The sequence below is a fragment of the Balaenoptera musculus genome, chromosome 1, assembly GCF_009873245.2.
Source record: "Balaenoptera musculus isolate JJ_BM4_2016_0621 chromosome 1, mBalMus1.pri.v3, whole genome shotgun sequence".
NCBI classification, from domain to species: domain Eukaryota; kingdom Metazoa; phylum Chordata; class Mammalia; order Artiodactyla; family Balaenopteridae; genus Balaenoptera; species Balaenoptera musculus.
The window spans coordinates 11,655,988-11,673,000 of NC_045785.1; the positions used below are offsets into that span (position 1 = coordinate 11,655,988).

Below are 17,013 nucleotides of genomic sequence, written 5' to 3' on the forward strand. Positions count from 1 at the left end.
ACTGTTCTTCTCCTGACAAAGAGTTCCCAAATGAAAACATCTATTTCAGGTTTTGTGGTGACCATACCAATAGAGGAGGGTGTGACAGCATTTTATTGGGGGAGGGGGGTGAGGTGGGGGGCGGTTAGGAATCCAGATGTGTTTGCAGATGTCACAGTGGTTAGAGCACGTGCCCTGAGGTCAGGCTGACTCCAGCACAGTCCCAGCCCTGCTCTTGTACTGGCTTTTATACTGGATGTGCACAAATCATCCACCTCTCAGAGCCTCGGTCCCCACTCCTGTAATAATAGTTCCTACCACCTTGAGTGACCGTGGTATTAAGTGGGCAAAGTACGTAAGTTGCTTAGTCCAGCATCTGGCACCTAATAAGCACATGATAACCCTCAGCTTTAGAGTCAAGCAAACCATCACGGAGCAGCCAAGATGCCTCCTTCGTAAGTGTCCTTTTGGACAGGGAAACCTCCCAAGACCTGCCCCCACTAGCAGATAAATACATTTGCAGATAAATTACCCATAGAATAACATACAAGATGGAAAAATATAAAGAAAAACTCTTGTTTGACAAAGTACATTGGCAGCCAGGAGGTGCCCAGGACCATACTTTGTAAATCATAGCTCTCTCATCAAAGTATTAGCTAGGGCTGCCATATTGCACAACTCCAGGGTCACCGTTCACAACGTAGTCCATGTGGATGGCGCCCACTGGAGCTGTGCAGGACGTAACCCGCAGGGCCGTTTGCAATGCCCTGAAGCAACCGTTGATTAATACCATAGAGTCTTGGTACCAGGCGTGGGAAATTGAAGTCATAAAGTCAGGTGTGCCTGCCGTATTGTGGGTTTTGTTTGTTGTTGCCTTTATTCGTGCTTTCTGAGCTCTGGGAAAGGAGGTGTAGAAACAAGCTGTGCTAGTCACAGTGGCGCCGTCCTTACAAGGCAGCTGAGTAAGGAAACCCACGTCACCCATATGTATAAATCATGTCTTTCTCTGTTCTGAAATACGGCAAAACTGATGGAAATGGCCAGAATGAAAAAGGAAGCCAGGCGCCACAAATGACGTGCCAAGTTGTTCCATGAGGGGGTTGACAGCTCCTTGGCAGCAGCCCCCAGCCCCACGATTGCCTGTGTCTGGTCTTCCCTGTAGCCTGCTCTGCCCTGTTCCCTGTCCAGCCAGACTCTCCCATGTGGCTCCTGGATACCGTCTTCTGTCCCTGCAATGTCATGACGTCCTGTCTTGCGAGAAGAGCGCCCTCCGTCGGCCAATATTCCTTGCTGCTTTAATGGGGAAGCTCTGCAGAACACAATCGAGAAAGCAAGGGCTTTGGAGTTTGATGGACCCAAGTTGAAATGCCAGCTGCAACTGACTTTACCTTTCTGAGCTTCAATTTCCAATTTCTGCCAAGGAGCTTCTCATTAATCCCAGGTCCCCTTTCCCCCTTCAGTTTTTTTTATAGAGGTCCCTGGGACCACCCCTATCATGGCGTAAACTGAGGCCCAGAGAGTTTCAGCGACTTCCCCAAGGTTAGGCATCAGTCATATAGATCCAGAGCCAGGATTAAAAGCCAGCTCTCCTGAGTCCCCTGGAGGCTTTTCCTAATAGCACGAAGCATCGTGGGGCTGTGAGAGCAAAGGCAGGTCCTTCACTGCCCAGCTGTGAAGGAAGGTCTTGCAATTCCCAGTCCAACCTGCAATTTCACACGCTGACAGGGGATGATTCATTATGTGGGTAAAAACGAAAGCCACTGATAATAGAAGAAAATGCATTTTCAGTTATCTGGCTTCCTTGCTTGTTTGGCTCCACTAACTTTTTTTTTGGCTGCACCAACACAGGATCTTAGTCCCCCAAGCGGGGATCAAACCTGCGGCCCCTGCATTGGAAGCGTGGAGTCTTAACCACTGGACGGCCAGGGAAGTCCCTGGCTCCACTAACTTTTTTTTTTTTAATTATTTTATTTATTTATTTTTGGCTGCGTTGGGTCTTCGTTGATGCGCGCGGGCTTTCTCTAGTTGCGGCGAGCGGGGGCTACTCTTCGTTGCAGTGCGCGGGCTTCTCATTGCGGTGGCTTCTCTTGTTGCAGAGCATGGGCTCTAGAGCACAGGCTCAGTAGTTGTGGCCCACGGGCTTAGTTGCTCCGCGGCATGTGGGATCTTCCCGGACCAGGGCTCGAATCCCTGTCCCCTGCATTGGCAGGCGGGTTCTTAACCACTGCGCCACCAGGGAAGTCCATCCACTAACTTTTTACCAGGGATATTGCTGCCGTTCCTGGACAAATTCAGTTGCCCCCTTTCTTCTTCTTTTTTGATGATGATGGTAATACCTGATGGCTAATGTTTTATGCTCATTTATTATGGACCAGGAAGTGTTCCAAGCATTTCATGTGCACTATCTCACCCACTTCGCACAGACTAAGAAATGGCTGTTATTATCCCTATTTTTTACAGACAAGGCACAAAAATAATACAGTCATCAGGGTCACAGTGAAGGAGCAGAGCAGGGAGCTGGGCCAGATTCTGTGTGATGCCAACTCCCAAGTTCTTAACCAGAGGTTGGAACACTATGGCCCAGGGCCAAATGCAGGCCATCGCCTGTTTCTGTAAAGTTTCATGGGCACACAGCCATCCCATGCATTTCTGTATTGCCTATGTTGTCTGCTACAACGGCAGAGTTAGCTGGGCAGATCATGTGGCACACAGGGCTGGAAATATTTACTGTCTGGCTCTACAGAAAACGTTTACCAGCCTCTGCTTGTAACACTACGCTGTACTGCCTCTTTCATTTTACTTGGTTTCTGAAAGAAGAACTTAAAATAGAGGGGGGAGCTGGGGAGAAAGAACTCACTCAGATTGAGCCTTACTGTGTGCCGGGAAAGGCGCTGGTTAATTGCTTAAGTTTACTGAGGAATAAGAAAAAACAGACAAGCTGGAAAAATAAATTTTGAACAGTCTTTTCAATACCTCTTTAAAAAAGAGCTGGAAATATGTGGTTCTAAATATACAAACACATATATATGCATTTGCATATATAGTAATAATATAATAACACTGACATGTATCTGATAAATATACTAGATATTAACATATTATATATACAACAGATGCATATTATAAATTTTACCTGTTTCTTCAACTGGAAAGTTTTCTTTTAAAACTGTGGAATGTTGGGAATTCCCTGGTGGTCCAGTGTTTAGGACTCCACGCTCTCACTGCTGAGGGCCTGGGTTCAATTCCTGGTCAGGGAACTAAGATCCCACAAGCGCACGGCGAGGCCAAAAAAATAAATGAATAAAACTATGGAATGTCTTCCCTGGGTAACTTTTGAAGCAGAAATTTGGGATTTGTAGTCTGAAGCCTGCTGTAGCTAGAGAACTATTTATCTGTCAAAGTTTCTCTAAGCAGCGTTTTACTACTTGTCTTACGATTGGTTCCTTGGTCTTAAATCGTTCTTCTCTGGAGATGCTGCTTTACTTTTATAAGTTTAAAGGTAAATTTGGTGCATGATTACAGTCTGGTGGGTTTTATTTGAGCATGTCATAACCTTTAAAACAACTTTCATTCTGAGTACATAGTGATGCTTATGCTAAAGTCTCAATAAGCATACTGTCCAGGAAATTTTATTGTTTGCAAGTGTCAGAAAACCAACTAAAACTAGCCTAGGTAAAAAAAAAAAAAAAGCTTATGTAACTGAAAAGGCCAAAAGCTGCAGCTTAGGCCCAGCTGGATCCAGGCTCCCAAATCATGGTCAGGAATCTGTCTCTTTCTTCCCTGTGAGCTTCACAATCTCAGACAGACTCTTGCCTCACCTGTAGGAAAGTGGCCACCAGCAGCCCCAGCACGCTACAAACTAGCAGTTCCAGGGAAAGAGCCAGCATCTTCATTGGCGTGGCTTGGATCATGTGGCTTCCCCTGAACCAACCACTGAGGCCAGGGGCAAGGAATGCTCTGATTGGCCAGGCCTGGGTTAGGGTCAGAGTTATATGGACTCAGGATTGTCAGGGAAAGGGTGTCTCCCCCGCAAAAAATTGAGGTGCCCATCCAGAAGATGGAAAAAATGGATGCGGGGTAGGCAAAAACAAAGAAGATGTCCATGACATTAGGAAGCATTCCTCTTGCCTAAGTGGAACCTTCCTAACGGGATTTGCCACTAGGGATTTGGGGGAGGAAAATGACGAATAATCCACTTTTCCATTGGAAAAGTCCCAGACCAGTCTCCAAGGAAGCAGAGTAGCTCCTTTCTCTCCTCTGGTGAACAGGTGTGATGAGAAGCTCAGAGTCGGGGCCTTAGTTGTGCATCCCCAAGAAGGGTGGCGTTTCCACGTTCCTGGGACCTCTGAATAGGGCCCGTTCTTGAGGAGGATGTGACTTTACTGTAGCCGGGGTTGAGGAGCTAGCTGGCAACTGAGTGAATGACCAGAGAGCACGGTGCCCTTCAGAACAAAAGCTCTTTCTGGTCAAGCTTTGTCATCTCCTACCTGACGTTGTAGGATTTCCTCTACCCTGTGCTCTTACAAGTCCCGTGGGGACCTACTGATGTGACGAGAAGTCCTGAGGCTGGGTGTTTTATATCAAAGGCGATTTCCCGAGACCAGTGAAGTGGAGGGCACGGGGCAGCAGACAGCCTCAGGCTCGGCATCCGCAGCAAAAACTCACACAAAAGGACCCCTGAGGCTGTGTTGTCACCAGATGTCTACAGACGATGCAGACGACATCGGGGGAGGTGGAGACGGGAGCGCGGGCTGAACCCTTAGCATCCTGCTGAGACAGAACCCAGACCCGGCCAGGAACCGGGCCTCTTCCTGCTTCCTCTGGCAGACCACATCCTTTGCTACCAAACCAGAACCACATTGCCCCTTCTCTTAACTTAGTTGATGATCATTCATTCATTCATTCATTCATTCCGTCTCTCAATCTGGCAAGACCGAATTGAAGTAGGCCAAGTCTAGGGGTAGCAAAAGCTATTTGCAAAAATCCGGCTGTTTTCTCATTAGATTCTATTTCCCATTTTATGGACTGACCAGGAAGCTGATTAGAACTTGAAAGGAAAGGAAAAACCGTAAGATTGAAGATTTACAAGAAAATGGGAAAATTAGATGCACCAGATCTCCTTTAACACAGCTGGGAAAAACCCAAACGAATGACTTTTCTGAACAGCTCAAAGGGACCTAATTCTTTTAAGTTCCAAAACCTAAAAATAATGTATAACTTGGCAGTTCTGTGTTCTAAATGTATAATCCTGATTTCTCACACTGAAACCCCATACGTAATTTACCCTTTTCTTGGGGACTTAGAATTATTACCCCTCTCTGGGTTACGGTGACACCCCGGGAGCTGTTGAGATAAAGGCCATTTGTCCTGGCACCAAGTAGCCCCCTCTCCTGGCTTCTGAGATCTACTGGCCATGTTTTATAGTCTCCATTCTGTCTTTCCAGGTCCACGGCTGTGGTCAGTGTGTCTGCTCCCCACCGTCACCCCTACCCCCCAGGCCCTCCCAGACCGTGGGAATTAAGCTCCACATCTACGTGTGTGAAATTCTTCTATAAGGAAGACGGTCTCTTCTCCCTCCTTTATGTATTTACTCACTAATGTATCTATGTCAGTATGGACTCATGTATACTTATTTTACACTTTGAGTTATAATCCAATACTCATTATCTATTTCATCGCTCAAATTCTTCCAGCCTTGGCCACTGGGAGCTCTTTCAGGTTGGTTGCTGTGTCCTTGAGCATCTCCCCACCTTTTCGTTTTGGGCACTTCCTTACTCTCTGCTGTTACAAGGTGCGCCAGGCTTAGCATGTATTTTCCCCATCCCAGCCCCAGAATCAAAGTCCTCTTTATTTACACTCCGTTTGCCAACTGTTCAGCTCAGTCAGCGAGCTGAGTACCAGGCACTCTGCTGGGTGCCAGCACAGCCAGTGATTAGCTGGTAAATATTTAATGACCAGCTCTCTGGAAAAAGTAAAGTACATGCATGCAGAGCATAAGGTTTAATGATATAAAGAATGTGTAGCACAGTCTTTCCATATAACAAGAAATACAGTACTCTTTCTTGTAAATTCTATATAGCCAGCTGAGTCTCACAGAATGCTTTCATTGACTTTAGCTGAACTCTTGTATCCATAGCCAATTTCTCATTGCAGTTGACGAATGAGAGAGTTCCCAACCTGAGCACTGGTGGATATTTTTGGATATTTTGGATTTATGAATAATACAAGTGAAAAAAGAAAGACGTTAGAACTTCACATGTTCATCAGTGACATGAGTGACTTTTTTGCTGCATCAGATGATAATTTTCAAATACTGGAAGAACGTTTCCTCAATTTTTTGTTCTATTCATAACATAATGGCTAAGACACAACGTGCTTTTGTATAATCTGCACTGTTAACATTTTCTCCATTACCGTCTTAAGTCTAGGCAATCAACAAAACAAACAAACAAACAAAAATCAAGCTCTACACGAACCACCATTATTAAACCTATTTATAAAAGCTTTTAAAAATCAAGCCCTGATTTATAGCATTTCCTGATTTCTATGGTGTAATACTCCCTCCACGGTCAATTTCAAGCTCCCAATGACACATCCCTGAATACAGAGATGGAAAGAGAGGTGTGGTAACACATCACTATGTAGCATTTCCAACAGACACATATAGTAGAGTGAAATAACCTCAAGAGCATAGGTAATAATAAAATAGAGTAAAATAATTAGGAAGGGGTGAGTTTTAAGTTTGTATCACCTTTGTTTCTGATATAATTTAATTGTAAATGTATGTAAGTTAATTCTTATTAATGGCTGTGTTTATCTACCAGTTGGCAAAATTCCTGGACATTTAACAATCGGTTCTCGTGGGCGGGTACCAGCTGGCCCCAGCACTCCTCTGGTACAGCAGTGAACAGACCACAGGTCTTCCCGGATGGAGGCTGGGGTCCTCTGAGCTGCTTCCAGGGCGTGGCATGTACCAGATGAATTACACTTCCATAAGACACTTGTCAGTGTTCCTAGAAAATCCCATTTCTAAGTAGCCCATGCGATGTCTTGTGGTTTTTCACACCGTCTAATGCTCATTTCCTTTTTTTAACTCGGAAAATATCCTATCATTCACTAACCAATCATCTAAGATCCGTTTGTGAGTATGGAAAGCAGGTAATAAATCATAACTTCGAGTAACCTAGAAGTCCTAAGAACACAGGTATTGGAGTCAAATAGTGTCACCGCTTCCTGGCTGTGAGACCTTGGGCAAGTCATTTAACCTCTCTGAGCTTCAGTTTCTTAATCCACACAATGAGGGGTAAAATGCCTCCTCCAAGATTATTCTGGAGATCAGATGAGACCACATGCGTTAAGTGCCCAGCACAGTCTGTGGAACATCTGTGGCTTCTCTACACAGTGGCTCATAGCCGTTGTATTGTCCACAATTACTTACAAATGGCAGAGCACATAACAAGCTCTCCAAGGTCAAGGTCTAAGTTTCCACCTTCTATGCAGGCTCCAGGGCTTCCTGGCAGAATTCATGTGTATTATAGGCACTCGGTGTGCAAACCACCTTGAATTTTTTTTAGGGTCTCCCATTCAACCTACACTCTTTACAGGGTTAGAAGCAGATATTGGAGAAATAACACAAAGAACAAGTAGATAATTTGAAAAAAAATGGATAGTGATTTCTTGAGTAAATCATTGACCCGTGTTTATTAAAGCTAATATAAATTCAGCCGTGGATGTGGTCATGGTTAATCCAGGTGGTTGACAACCTGCTATTTTAAAGGTAGTATGGAAAAGAAATCAGGAGTATAACATATGCTACCTCAAAAACAAAACAAAACACCCAACCATGGCAACATACCATATGGTCAGAGAACAGGCACAAAGAAAGAGAAAAGGCATTAGCATGTATTTTTAAACTAAAGTTTCTAAAAACAGACTTGGGGACTTCCCCAGTGACACAGTGGATAAGAATCCACCTGCCAATGCAGGGGACACAGGTTCAAGCCCTGGTCCGGGAAGATCCCACATGTCGCGGAGCAACTAAGCCCGTGCGCCACAACTACTGAGCCTGCGCTCTAGAGCCCACGTGCCACAACTGCTGAGCCCGTGTGCCCCAGCTACTGCAGCCCATGCGCCTAGAGCCCACACTCCGAAACAAGAGAAGCCACCGCAAGGAGAAGCCCGTGCACCACAACGAAGAGTAGCCCCCGCTCGCCGCAACTAAAGAAAGCCTGCACGTAGCAACAAAAACCCAACACAGCCAAAAATAAATAAAATTAAATCTAAAATAAATAAATAATAAAAACAGACTTGTTGATAACTGACCTTGACCCCATGCTTCCTGCACAGCCCGGAGCTGGCTTTTAACGTGAGTCTTTTTCTTATGTTTGCTTTTCTCCCTGCCTGTTTCGTTGTAGTTACCAGCAGCAATTTCTGAGAAAACCTTGACCTTCCCTGTGATAGAGCAAGCCGGCAAACTAGAGAAAACCAACTTTAACCCTCCAACTAAAGCTACCCTCAACCAACACGCTTCAGAGAGAAAAAAAAACCCAAAACTTTATTTTTTAATTTTTAAACCCGAAGAGCTTGGAGTCTCTGCTACATTTACACATCTTTGGCTCCTTCCCCCAAGGGGCCCTATCGTTCGGGCTCTGTGTGCTGCAAGCGACAGAAACCAGCTCTAGCCGGCCTCAGGGATGGAGCACTTCAGGGTAGCACCCCAGCCAAGGCTCAAAACCAGCTTCCTTATTTTCCCCACCATGTTCACATCAGCATAGTTACAATAGCCAAGAGGTAGAAACCACCCAAGTGCCCATGACGCTTAATGGATAAACAAAATACACTCTAAACTGTATGCTGGAATATTATTTAGCCTTAAAAATGAAGGAAATTCTGACATGTTACAACATGGATGAACCTTGAGGACATTATGCTAAGTGAAATACGCCAGTCACAAAAAGACAAGTACCATGTGATTTCACTTATTTGAGGTACTTGGTACTTAGAGTAGTCAAATTCATAGAGACAGAATGTTGGTCACCACGGGCTGGGTGGCGGAGGGAATGGGGAGTTGTTGTCTAATGGTAATAGAGTTTACGTTTTGCAAGACGAAAAAGTTCTGGAGATCCATCTCACAGTAATGTGAATATACTTAACACCACTGAACTATATACTTTAAAATAGCTAAGATGACAAATTTTATGTTGCAGGTTATTTACCACAATTTGAAAAATAAATAAACAGCTTCCCTCTCTCCATGTCTGGGCTCCACTCCCTCATGCTGGCTGCATTCTGAAGTCCCACCAGGTCACTCCAGATCCTGGTGTCCAGCCAAGTCTTCTTGGGTCTCCTTGGCTCTGATTGGATCACTTGCCCCACTGCTGAACCAATCAATATGGCCAGGGAGTGTGATTGGCTGATTGCTTAGCCCCACCCACAGCAATGGGCCGACAGATTGGGAGGGAGATGCCTGGAATTTCCAGAAGAGCCGGGTGGGTGGTGGCCTGTCCACTACAGCAGTGGACCACTTGAGGCATGAGATATGACCACTCCCTTTAGCACCCTGGCAGTTAGTGGGCAGTGAGGCACATCTACCTGAGTATGCCAGCACAAAAGGGAATTCCTCCACACTACCCGTGGTCTCTAGATTTGTTTTCTAGCAGGCGGGGGTAAAACATATTCAAATTTCCCCCTTCCCACCTTCAGCCCTTTCATTCGATAAATCTTTATTGAATCGATGAGGAAAGGTTATAGGAATGATTGAGGCAAGACAGCCCCAGAGGAGAGGACGGGAAGGGATAGGATGGATGGAGAAGTTAGTGCAAGGCAGGAGCAGGACACCTCAGCTTCTGAAAGGAGAGAAAGGAAGAAAGCTTAGGTGGAGACCGAGGTGCCCACAGTGGAGAGAAATTCGAATCTTCACATAAGGTAACAGAGTTCTGGAACACTGCCAAGTCCGTTCCTGAAACAGGTTTCAACGGGGCCAGTGTCATCATAAATGCTGGGCCAGGTGTCGCCAGGCAATTGGAGTTTGATTTTCCCGAACAGTATTCTCCCTGACTCCAAAAAAGTCTTCAGGGGAATTCACCGGATTCTTGACTTGGCTGGGAAAGACTGTAGCTAAAAGACTGGTTTGGGAACCTGAGTGAGTGGAGAACCTTCCTCTTGAATGCAATCCAGCTGGAGCTATAGGAAGTTCTGTCTGCCAGTGCTCCATTTCGGAAGCATTCTGTCCTGTTTCTCATTATGTGTCTCCAGTCTGCAGAAAGAGAAACGTGACCCGTCACAGGCGGCAAACCTTTGAACTTAGCTTCTTACCTGAAAAGTGTGTTTTTTTCTGCCAAGAGACTGGGGGCGGGAGAGGGGGACAGAGAAGCGAGAGAGAGAGAGAGAGAGAGAGAGAGAGAGAGAGGGAAAGAGCTTTCCAGACCCCAGTCCCACCACCCTCTCCACCACCACCTGAGCTTGGTGAATTCCTTAACCTCTCCAAGCCTCATTTGTAAACTAGGAAAGGAGAGCTCCTCCCCTGCAGGGTTATTGTGAGAAATAGGTGAGTAATTACAATAAATGGTAACATTCACGATGTCACGGCTTAACCACTAGGCGTGGGGAGGGACGGCCACAACAGCATTAACCAAGACAAAACCAGGTGTCAGCACCTCTCAGCATTTGCTTCTCCCGGTTTAGTTGGATTTTGATGTGCTCTCTGTTGAAAGTAGCTACAGACATCTTCCGCTGGGTCAGATGAAAAAAGGTTCCCTCGATAGATATTTATGGAGTGTCTGCCAAGAATCAGATGTGGCAGATGTTGAGGATGACAGGTTAATGAGCCAGTTGGGGTGCCTGCCCCCCCAGAGCTCTCGGCTTCGGGGAACAGATGGAGTAGGAGTGCCAGAGAGACACACAGTGTGGATGTGTGTGTCCTGCAGAGCTGGGCTTGAATCTCGGAGATGTGTTCATTCATTCTTTCAACCAATATTTAAGGACCTACTCTGTATGTGCCAAGGGTTTATTCTAGGAGCTGAGGATACGGTGGTGAGCAAGGTAGACAAAAAGCCCTCCCCCTCTCAGAGGTGGCATTCTACCAGCTCAGCAGCTCTCTACCATATCTGTGATCCTGTGAAAGTCACTAGGTCTTGCTCAGCCTCGGGCTCATCACAGAGCATCAGGGGTATTAAATGAGGTAATGCATGCGAATCTCTTGACTGGGTGCCTGGCACGAAGGCTGCACCCAATACGTGGTGGTGCGATAATGTGCAAGGTGACCCATTGTGGGGACCACCATCCCAAATTTGGGGAGAGTCTGGGAGGGCTTCCTGGGAGAAGTGACTTATACGCTGAAATCTAGGGCAGCAATTATGTCGCCGGGACAGAAGGGTGAAGACCACCCCAGCTGCTCGTAACCTCCCCTGACCCTCTTGTCTGCCCCTGCAGGTCTCCTTCCCGTGGATGAGGGACCCAGCACCTTGGCCAAGGCCACAGCCGCCTCGGGCCACCCAGCAACCGAACCAGTCACCCTCACCACCACAGACCCCCTTCCACCCGGGCATCTGGCCAGCGCCAGTGCAGAGGAGATGGTCCCAGGGGTTCCCCGGGCCCCACATGGTCCCACCTGCCTCCCACAAGCGGCCCGTGAGTGCCAGCGGGAAGATGTTCTCCTTCGTGGTGGACAGAGCTGCCCACAGGGTTCCCATCATCAAGCAAGGTACTCATGGGCGCATCCATGGCGGCTTAGGGGATGGGCTTTTGGCTGGGAGGATGGGTCTCGGGTTTTGCTTTCCCTTTTTTTTTTTTTAATTTTTATTGAGGTACAGTTGATTTACAATGTTGTGTTAGTTTCAGGTATGCAGCAAACTGAATCTGTTAAACATATACATGTATCCACTCTTTTTTAGATTCTTTTCCCATATAGGCCATTACAGAGTATTGAGTAGAGTTCCCTGTGCTATCCAGTAGGTCCTTATTAGTTATCTATTTTATATATAGTATTGTGTATGTCAATCCCTCTCTTCCAATTTATCCCTCCCCCCTCTTATTCCCGGTAACCATAAGTTTATTTTCTACATCTGTAATTCTATCTCTGTTTTGTAGATAAGTTCATTTGTACCTTTTTTTAGATTCCACATATAAGCGATATCGTATGATATTTGTCTTTCTCTGGCTTTTGCTTATGTTCTCTGATTCTAAAGTAGAACATAATCAATTGTGAAAAAATTGGGGTAAGCAGAAAGTTAGAAAACAGTAAAAGATAAGCTGTCACCCTTATCACCGGAATTCTCTCTGTTGACTTTTTGGCACAAACTCCTCCAAGACTGTGCTCTGCCCATCTGCACACGTCAGTACCTCTGTGGGGTGTGTGTGTGTGTGTGTGTGTGTGTGTGTGTGTGTGTGTGTGTACGTATATATGGATATATATGAATGTGTATCAGAATCTAAATTTATATACTTTGACTCAGATGTACAGACATATTGGTAACTGAAATCCCTCTTGCCTTAGGAGGTTTTTAAATATTTTATTACCATTTTACAGGTTAGAGGAGACTGAGGCTTATGGAGAAAATTGCTTCTCCGGAGGTGATATATTCAATCTAATCTAATCTAACGCTTTTCAGTCAAATTTAAGGCTGGTTATCTCAGTGACTGTCACTCACAGCCTGGTCACTTTGGGGATACATAGCCATCAGGGTTTCCTTCTCCCCCCCTCCCCCCCAGAAGGCCTCATGGCATTTGGGGAGGAGACTTCCTGTCTGTCACCATCCTCTCGGCCTTGCCAGCCTCACTGGCAGAGTAGCTGGGTCGACTTAGTCCCTGGCATGATTCCCAGGTTTCTTCTGTGGCCGCTGGTGTGAAGGTCCCATTCTCTGTTTTCTGCATCCCAGCCCCAGACCCCTCTGAGTCCCCAGGTCTCTCAATGCCTCCACACCCTCCCCTGGTCTCACTCAGGACCACTCACCTAGTCACCTCCCTCAGCCATTCAAATAATAGTTATTACTCTGAAATATACAGACTAAGGAGCAAATGAGAGGTATCTCTACAGTTTACTTCATGATCATCATCATCATCATCTAAGGAACGCTCGTGTACCTACCACCCAAGTTAAGAAATTACTCAGCCATTTCCCCCCAGCATTTTAATGTGAAAACTTTCAAACATACAGCAAAGCAAAAAGAATTTTACAGAGAACAGCTCTCCTCCTAATTCTACCACTAACACTTTGCTGTACTCTTTATTACATTTCTGTCTACCCATCCTTCTTGCCCTGCATTAATCCATCTTATTTTTTGATGCATTTCAAAATAAATAGCACACATCTGTAGTCCTCCCCCTAAATGTTTTAGCACATATACCATTAACTAGAATTCAACATTTTTTGTCTCTTTCATGTAAAATTAACACACAATGTGTATTAGTTATCATGATTGCATAACAAATTCTCCCCAAACTTAGCAGCCTAAAACAAAAATCAAACATGTGCTATCATCTATACGGTTTCTGTGGGTCAGGAATTTGGGAGCAGCTTAGCAGGACGGCTGTGGCTCAGGGTCCCTCGTAAGGCTGCAGTCATCTGAAGGCTTTGACCTGGGCCGGAGGATCCGCTTCCAAGACAGCGTGCTCACATAGGCGTCAGCAGGAGGCCCCGGTTCCTCACCACATGGGCCTCCCCAGAGAGTGGCTCGAGTGTTCTCATGACACGGCAGCTTCTCCTCCTGAGCAAGTGATCCTGGAGAGCAAGATGGAATTGCAGCATCTCTTGTGACTAAGCCTCAGAAGCCTCTGTCATTGCTGCAATATCCTACTGGTTACACAGGGCATCACCCTCCAGTGTGAGAGAAGACTACACATGGGCCTGAAGACCAGGAGGCAGGGATTATCAGCAGTCATCTTGGAGACTGGCTACCACAGCCTGCCCTCGGGTCCTCAACGATTCTCGCTCCTCCTCCTCTCTCCCGAGGCGCCCCAAAATCTCACCCCGTTAACAGCATCAGTTCAAATTCCAGAATCTCATCTAAATCAAGTCCAGGTACAGATGGGGCTCATGGGTGTAGTTCCTTAAGTTCAACTCATCAAGTACTACTTCCAGAAATCTGAAGACCTATGAACAAAGTGTCTGTCCCTTACCCACCCAGCATATGTTGGCGGGACAGACATAGCATAACTGCTACATACACTCCTCTTGTTCCAAAAGAAGAAAAACAGGAAACACACAGGAGTCACTGGCCCAAAGCAATTCTGAAATCCAGCCGGGAAAATACTGGCAGTTCCTTGATTGGGCTTCAGTCCAACTCTTGCCCAGAAATGACTTTCCAGGGCTCTTGGCTCTGCCCCCTGGTCCCTGAGTTCCGCCTTCTGAGTCGTCCTACCTTTCCTATGAAAGGTATCACATGTATGCGGCTGCATAGTTTTATAGCCTGCTTCCTGCCTGTAGAAGCTTGGGGGTCCAGACGCTTCTTTTACTTTTGTGGGTCTCTGTCAGTCTGAGTTGGCAGTGCTTCTTATTGGGGTTCATCCTATTAGGCAAAACCCACGCCCACAGATTTTTTTGACACAAGCCCTTCCACCATGGGCTTCTGCAAAGACTGACGAAGGACAGAAGCTTCTTAGAAGCCCAGTTCTTTGACCGAAGGGTTCTCTTGGACACTGCCCTGGATCTGTATTCTTAAGAAAGGATTTTACAGCCACACCCTCAGCTTCTTCTCTAGACCGTGTTTTCTTGAGAGCGCCCTTGATTTGATCTCTGCCGAGAACCTGTTTCTTGCATTTCATTTGCCACCTGGAGAGGCAGGGAATTTTCAAGCCCAGAGCATTGCCCTGGTTTAACAGCCCTTCCTTTAACTGTCTCTCCCCCTCACATTTCACTATAAGTAGCAAGAAGTAACCAGGCAGCATCTTCCAAGACTGTGTCTGGGACTCTCTTTAGCTTGACCACTCAACCTCATCACGAACATTTTCTACCTTCCTCATGACCACAGGCAGCGTGTTATGAAACCTTCTGCCACCACCTCACAAGGACCCCTTAACCCCAGTAACATTTTCCTCACTTTCCTGGAAAGCTTCCCTCACTGCCTCCTCAAAGGCCGTCGGGCTTCTACTAAGACGATTCAGGCTTTCTCAAAGACTCTTGGCAAAAGTCCTCCAGCTTCTGGCCACTGTTCCATCCCAAACCACTCCACATTTTAGGGTTTTTGTTAAATTTTGCACCACTCCTGGTGCCAAAACCTGTATTTGCTACTTACTGCTGCATAACAAATTACTGCAGGATGGAATGGCCTAAAACAACAGTAAACATTTATTATCTCATAGTTTCTCTGAGTCAGGAATTTGGGAATGGCTTAGCTGGGTGGTTCCTGCTCAGGATTTTTCATGAGGTTGCAGTAATGGTGTTGGCTGGGGCTCTGGTCATCTGGAGGCTTGCCTGGGGCTGGAGGACCCACCTCTAGGGTGGTTCCCTCACATGGCTTTTGGTAAGAGGCCTCGGTTCTTCACTAAGTGGACCCCTCCATAAGTTGCTTGAGTATCCTCATGACGTGGCTGCCGGCTCCCCCAGACAAGTGGTCCTAGAGAGTGAGGCAGAAGCTGCAATGTCTTTTATGATCTAACCTCAGGAATCAAACTCTGTCATTTCTGCAATATCCTTGGTTACATAGATAAGCTTTGTTATTGACTGAACTGCATTCCCCCAAAATTCATATGCTGAGGCCTCAATCCCAATATCGCAGAATGTGGCTATATTTAGAGACAGTGTATTTAAATAGATGAGTAAGTTGAAATGAGATGATTGGGTGGGCCCTAATCCAAGGGCTGGTGTCCTTGTAAGAAGAGAGAGAGAGACGCCAGGGATGCACGTGCACAGAGAAAAGGCCATGTGAGGACACAGCAGGAAGGCGGCCGTCTGCAAGCCGAGGAGAGAGGCCTAACCCTGCCCACACCTTGATCTTGGACTTCCAGCCTCCAGAACTGTGAGAAAATGAATTTCTTTTGTTAAGGCCTCCTGTGGTGTTTTGTTATGGCAGCCCAAGCTAACTAATATAAAGTCCATCCAGTATTGGAGAGGATGATGCAAGGGTCTGAATACCAGGAGACAAGAATCAGTGGGGCCATCTTGGAGACTGGCTACCACACCGTGAAAGGTGTAGATCTTGAGTGTGCTCATTGAGTTTTGACGGTCGTGTACACCTATGTAACCCGAATTCCTATCAAGATATAGAACATTACCATCACCCCAGAAAGTTCCCTCATGTCCCTCCCCAGTCAATTCCCAGCCCCAGGCCCCAGAGGCAACCACTCTTCTGAATTCTTTTCCCGCCATGGATTAGATATTCCTGTTCTAGAATCTCAAGTACACAGAACCATGTAGTACATGTTCCTTTGTGGAAGGCTTTTTTCACTCAGCGTAGTATTTCTGAGATTCATTCATTTTGTTGTACGGATCATGTTCTGTTTTATGAACATATATACAGGGTTTTTGGTTTTTTTAATTAGTGCATCCTTCGGACACATGGCACATGGGCTGTTTCTTTTCTTTTCTTTTTTTCACTCCACCATTTAAATTTTTCCTCTGTAATCACCAGTTTCTCCAGTGCCATGTTGAACTTGGGGCTTCTCTAAAGGACTTGCATTCTCCCTGGAGAAATGAAGGATGAGTCGTATGGCTTAAAGGCCCTCACATCTACCTGGGCTCTATCTCCTCAGCCTCCCAGCCAGGTCTCATGTTTCCAAACTTTTGCCCTCGTTCCCCTGACTCTCTCCCCATCCTCAGAAAAGGACTTTCATCTTCCTGTGTGATGGGGAGTTCCTTTCTGTCTGGGCCTCTCTACTCCACGCTTTGGAGAAAACTCTGTGCTCCAGTCCTCCATGCTGACTCTTGACAGAAAACACCTATTTTTGAGGGTTCCGAGAAAGCTCTTTCCTCTCTTAGCAAAGCTGGGCTCTTCAAATTAAATTGGTTTACTGTTAGACTGTCACCTTGCTTTAGACTTGAAAAATTCTATTTGAAAACCCAAAGCCAAGGACTTATTTATTGCAGGTCAGGTCAGGGTT

General features: G+C 46.1%; 1 protein-coding gene across 1 annotated transcript in view; it reads left to right on the forward strand.

Moving 5' to 3' along the window:
• Positions 1–17,013, forward strand: part of FHAD1 (forkhead associated phosphopeptide binding domain 1) — a 144,928-nt gene that overhangs the window by 31,458 nt on the left and 96,457 nt on the right. The window contains exon 4 of the mRNA XM_036826732.1: positions 11,410–11,680. Coding sequence (XP_036682627.1) covers positions 11,410–11,680 — 271 coding nt within the window. The remainder of the gene's footprint in view (positions 1–11,409; positions 11,681–17,013) is intronic.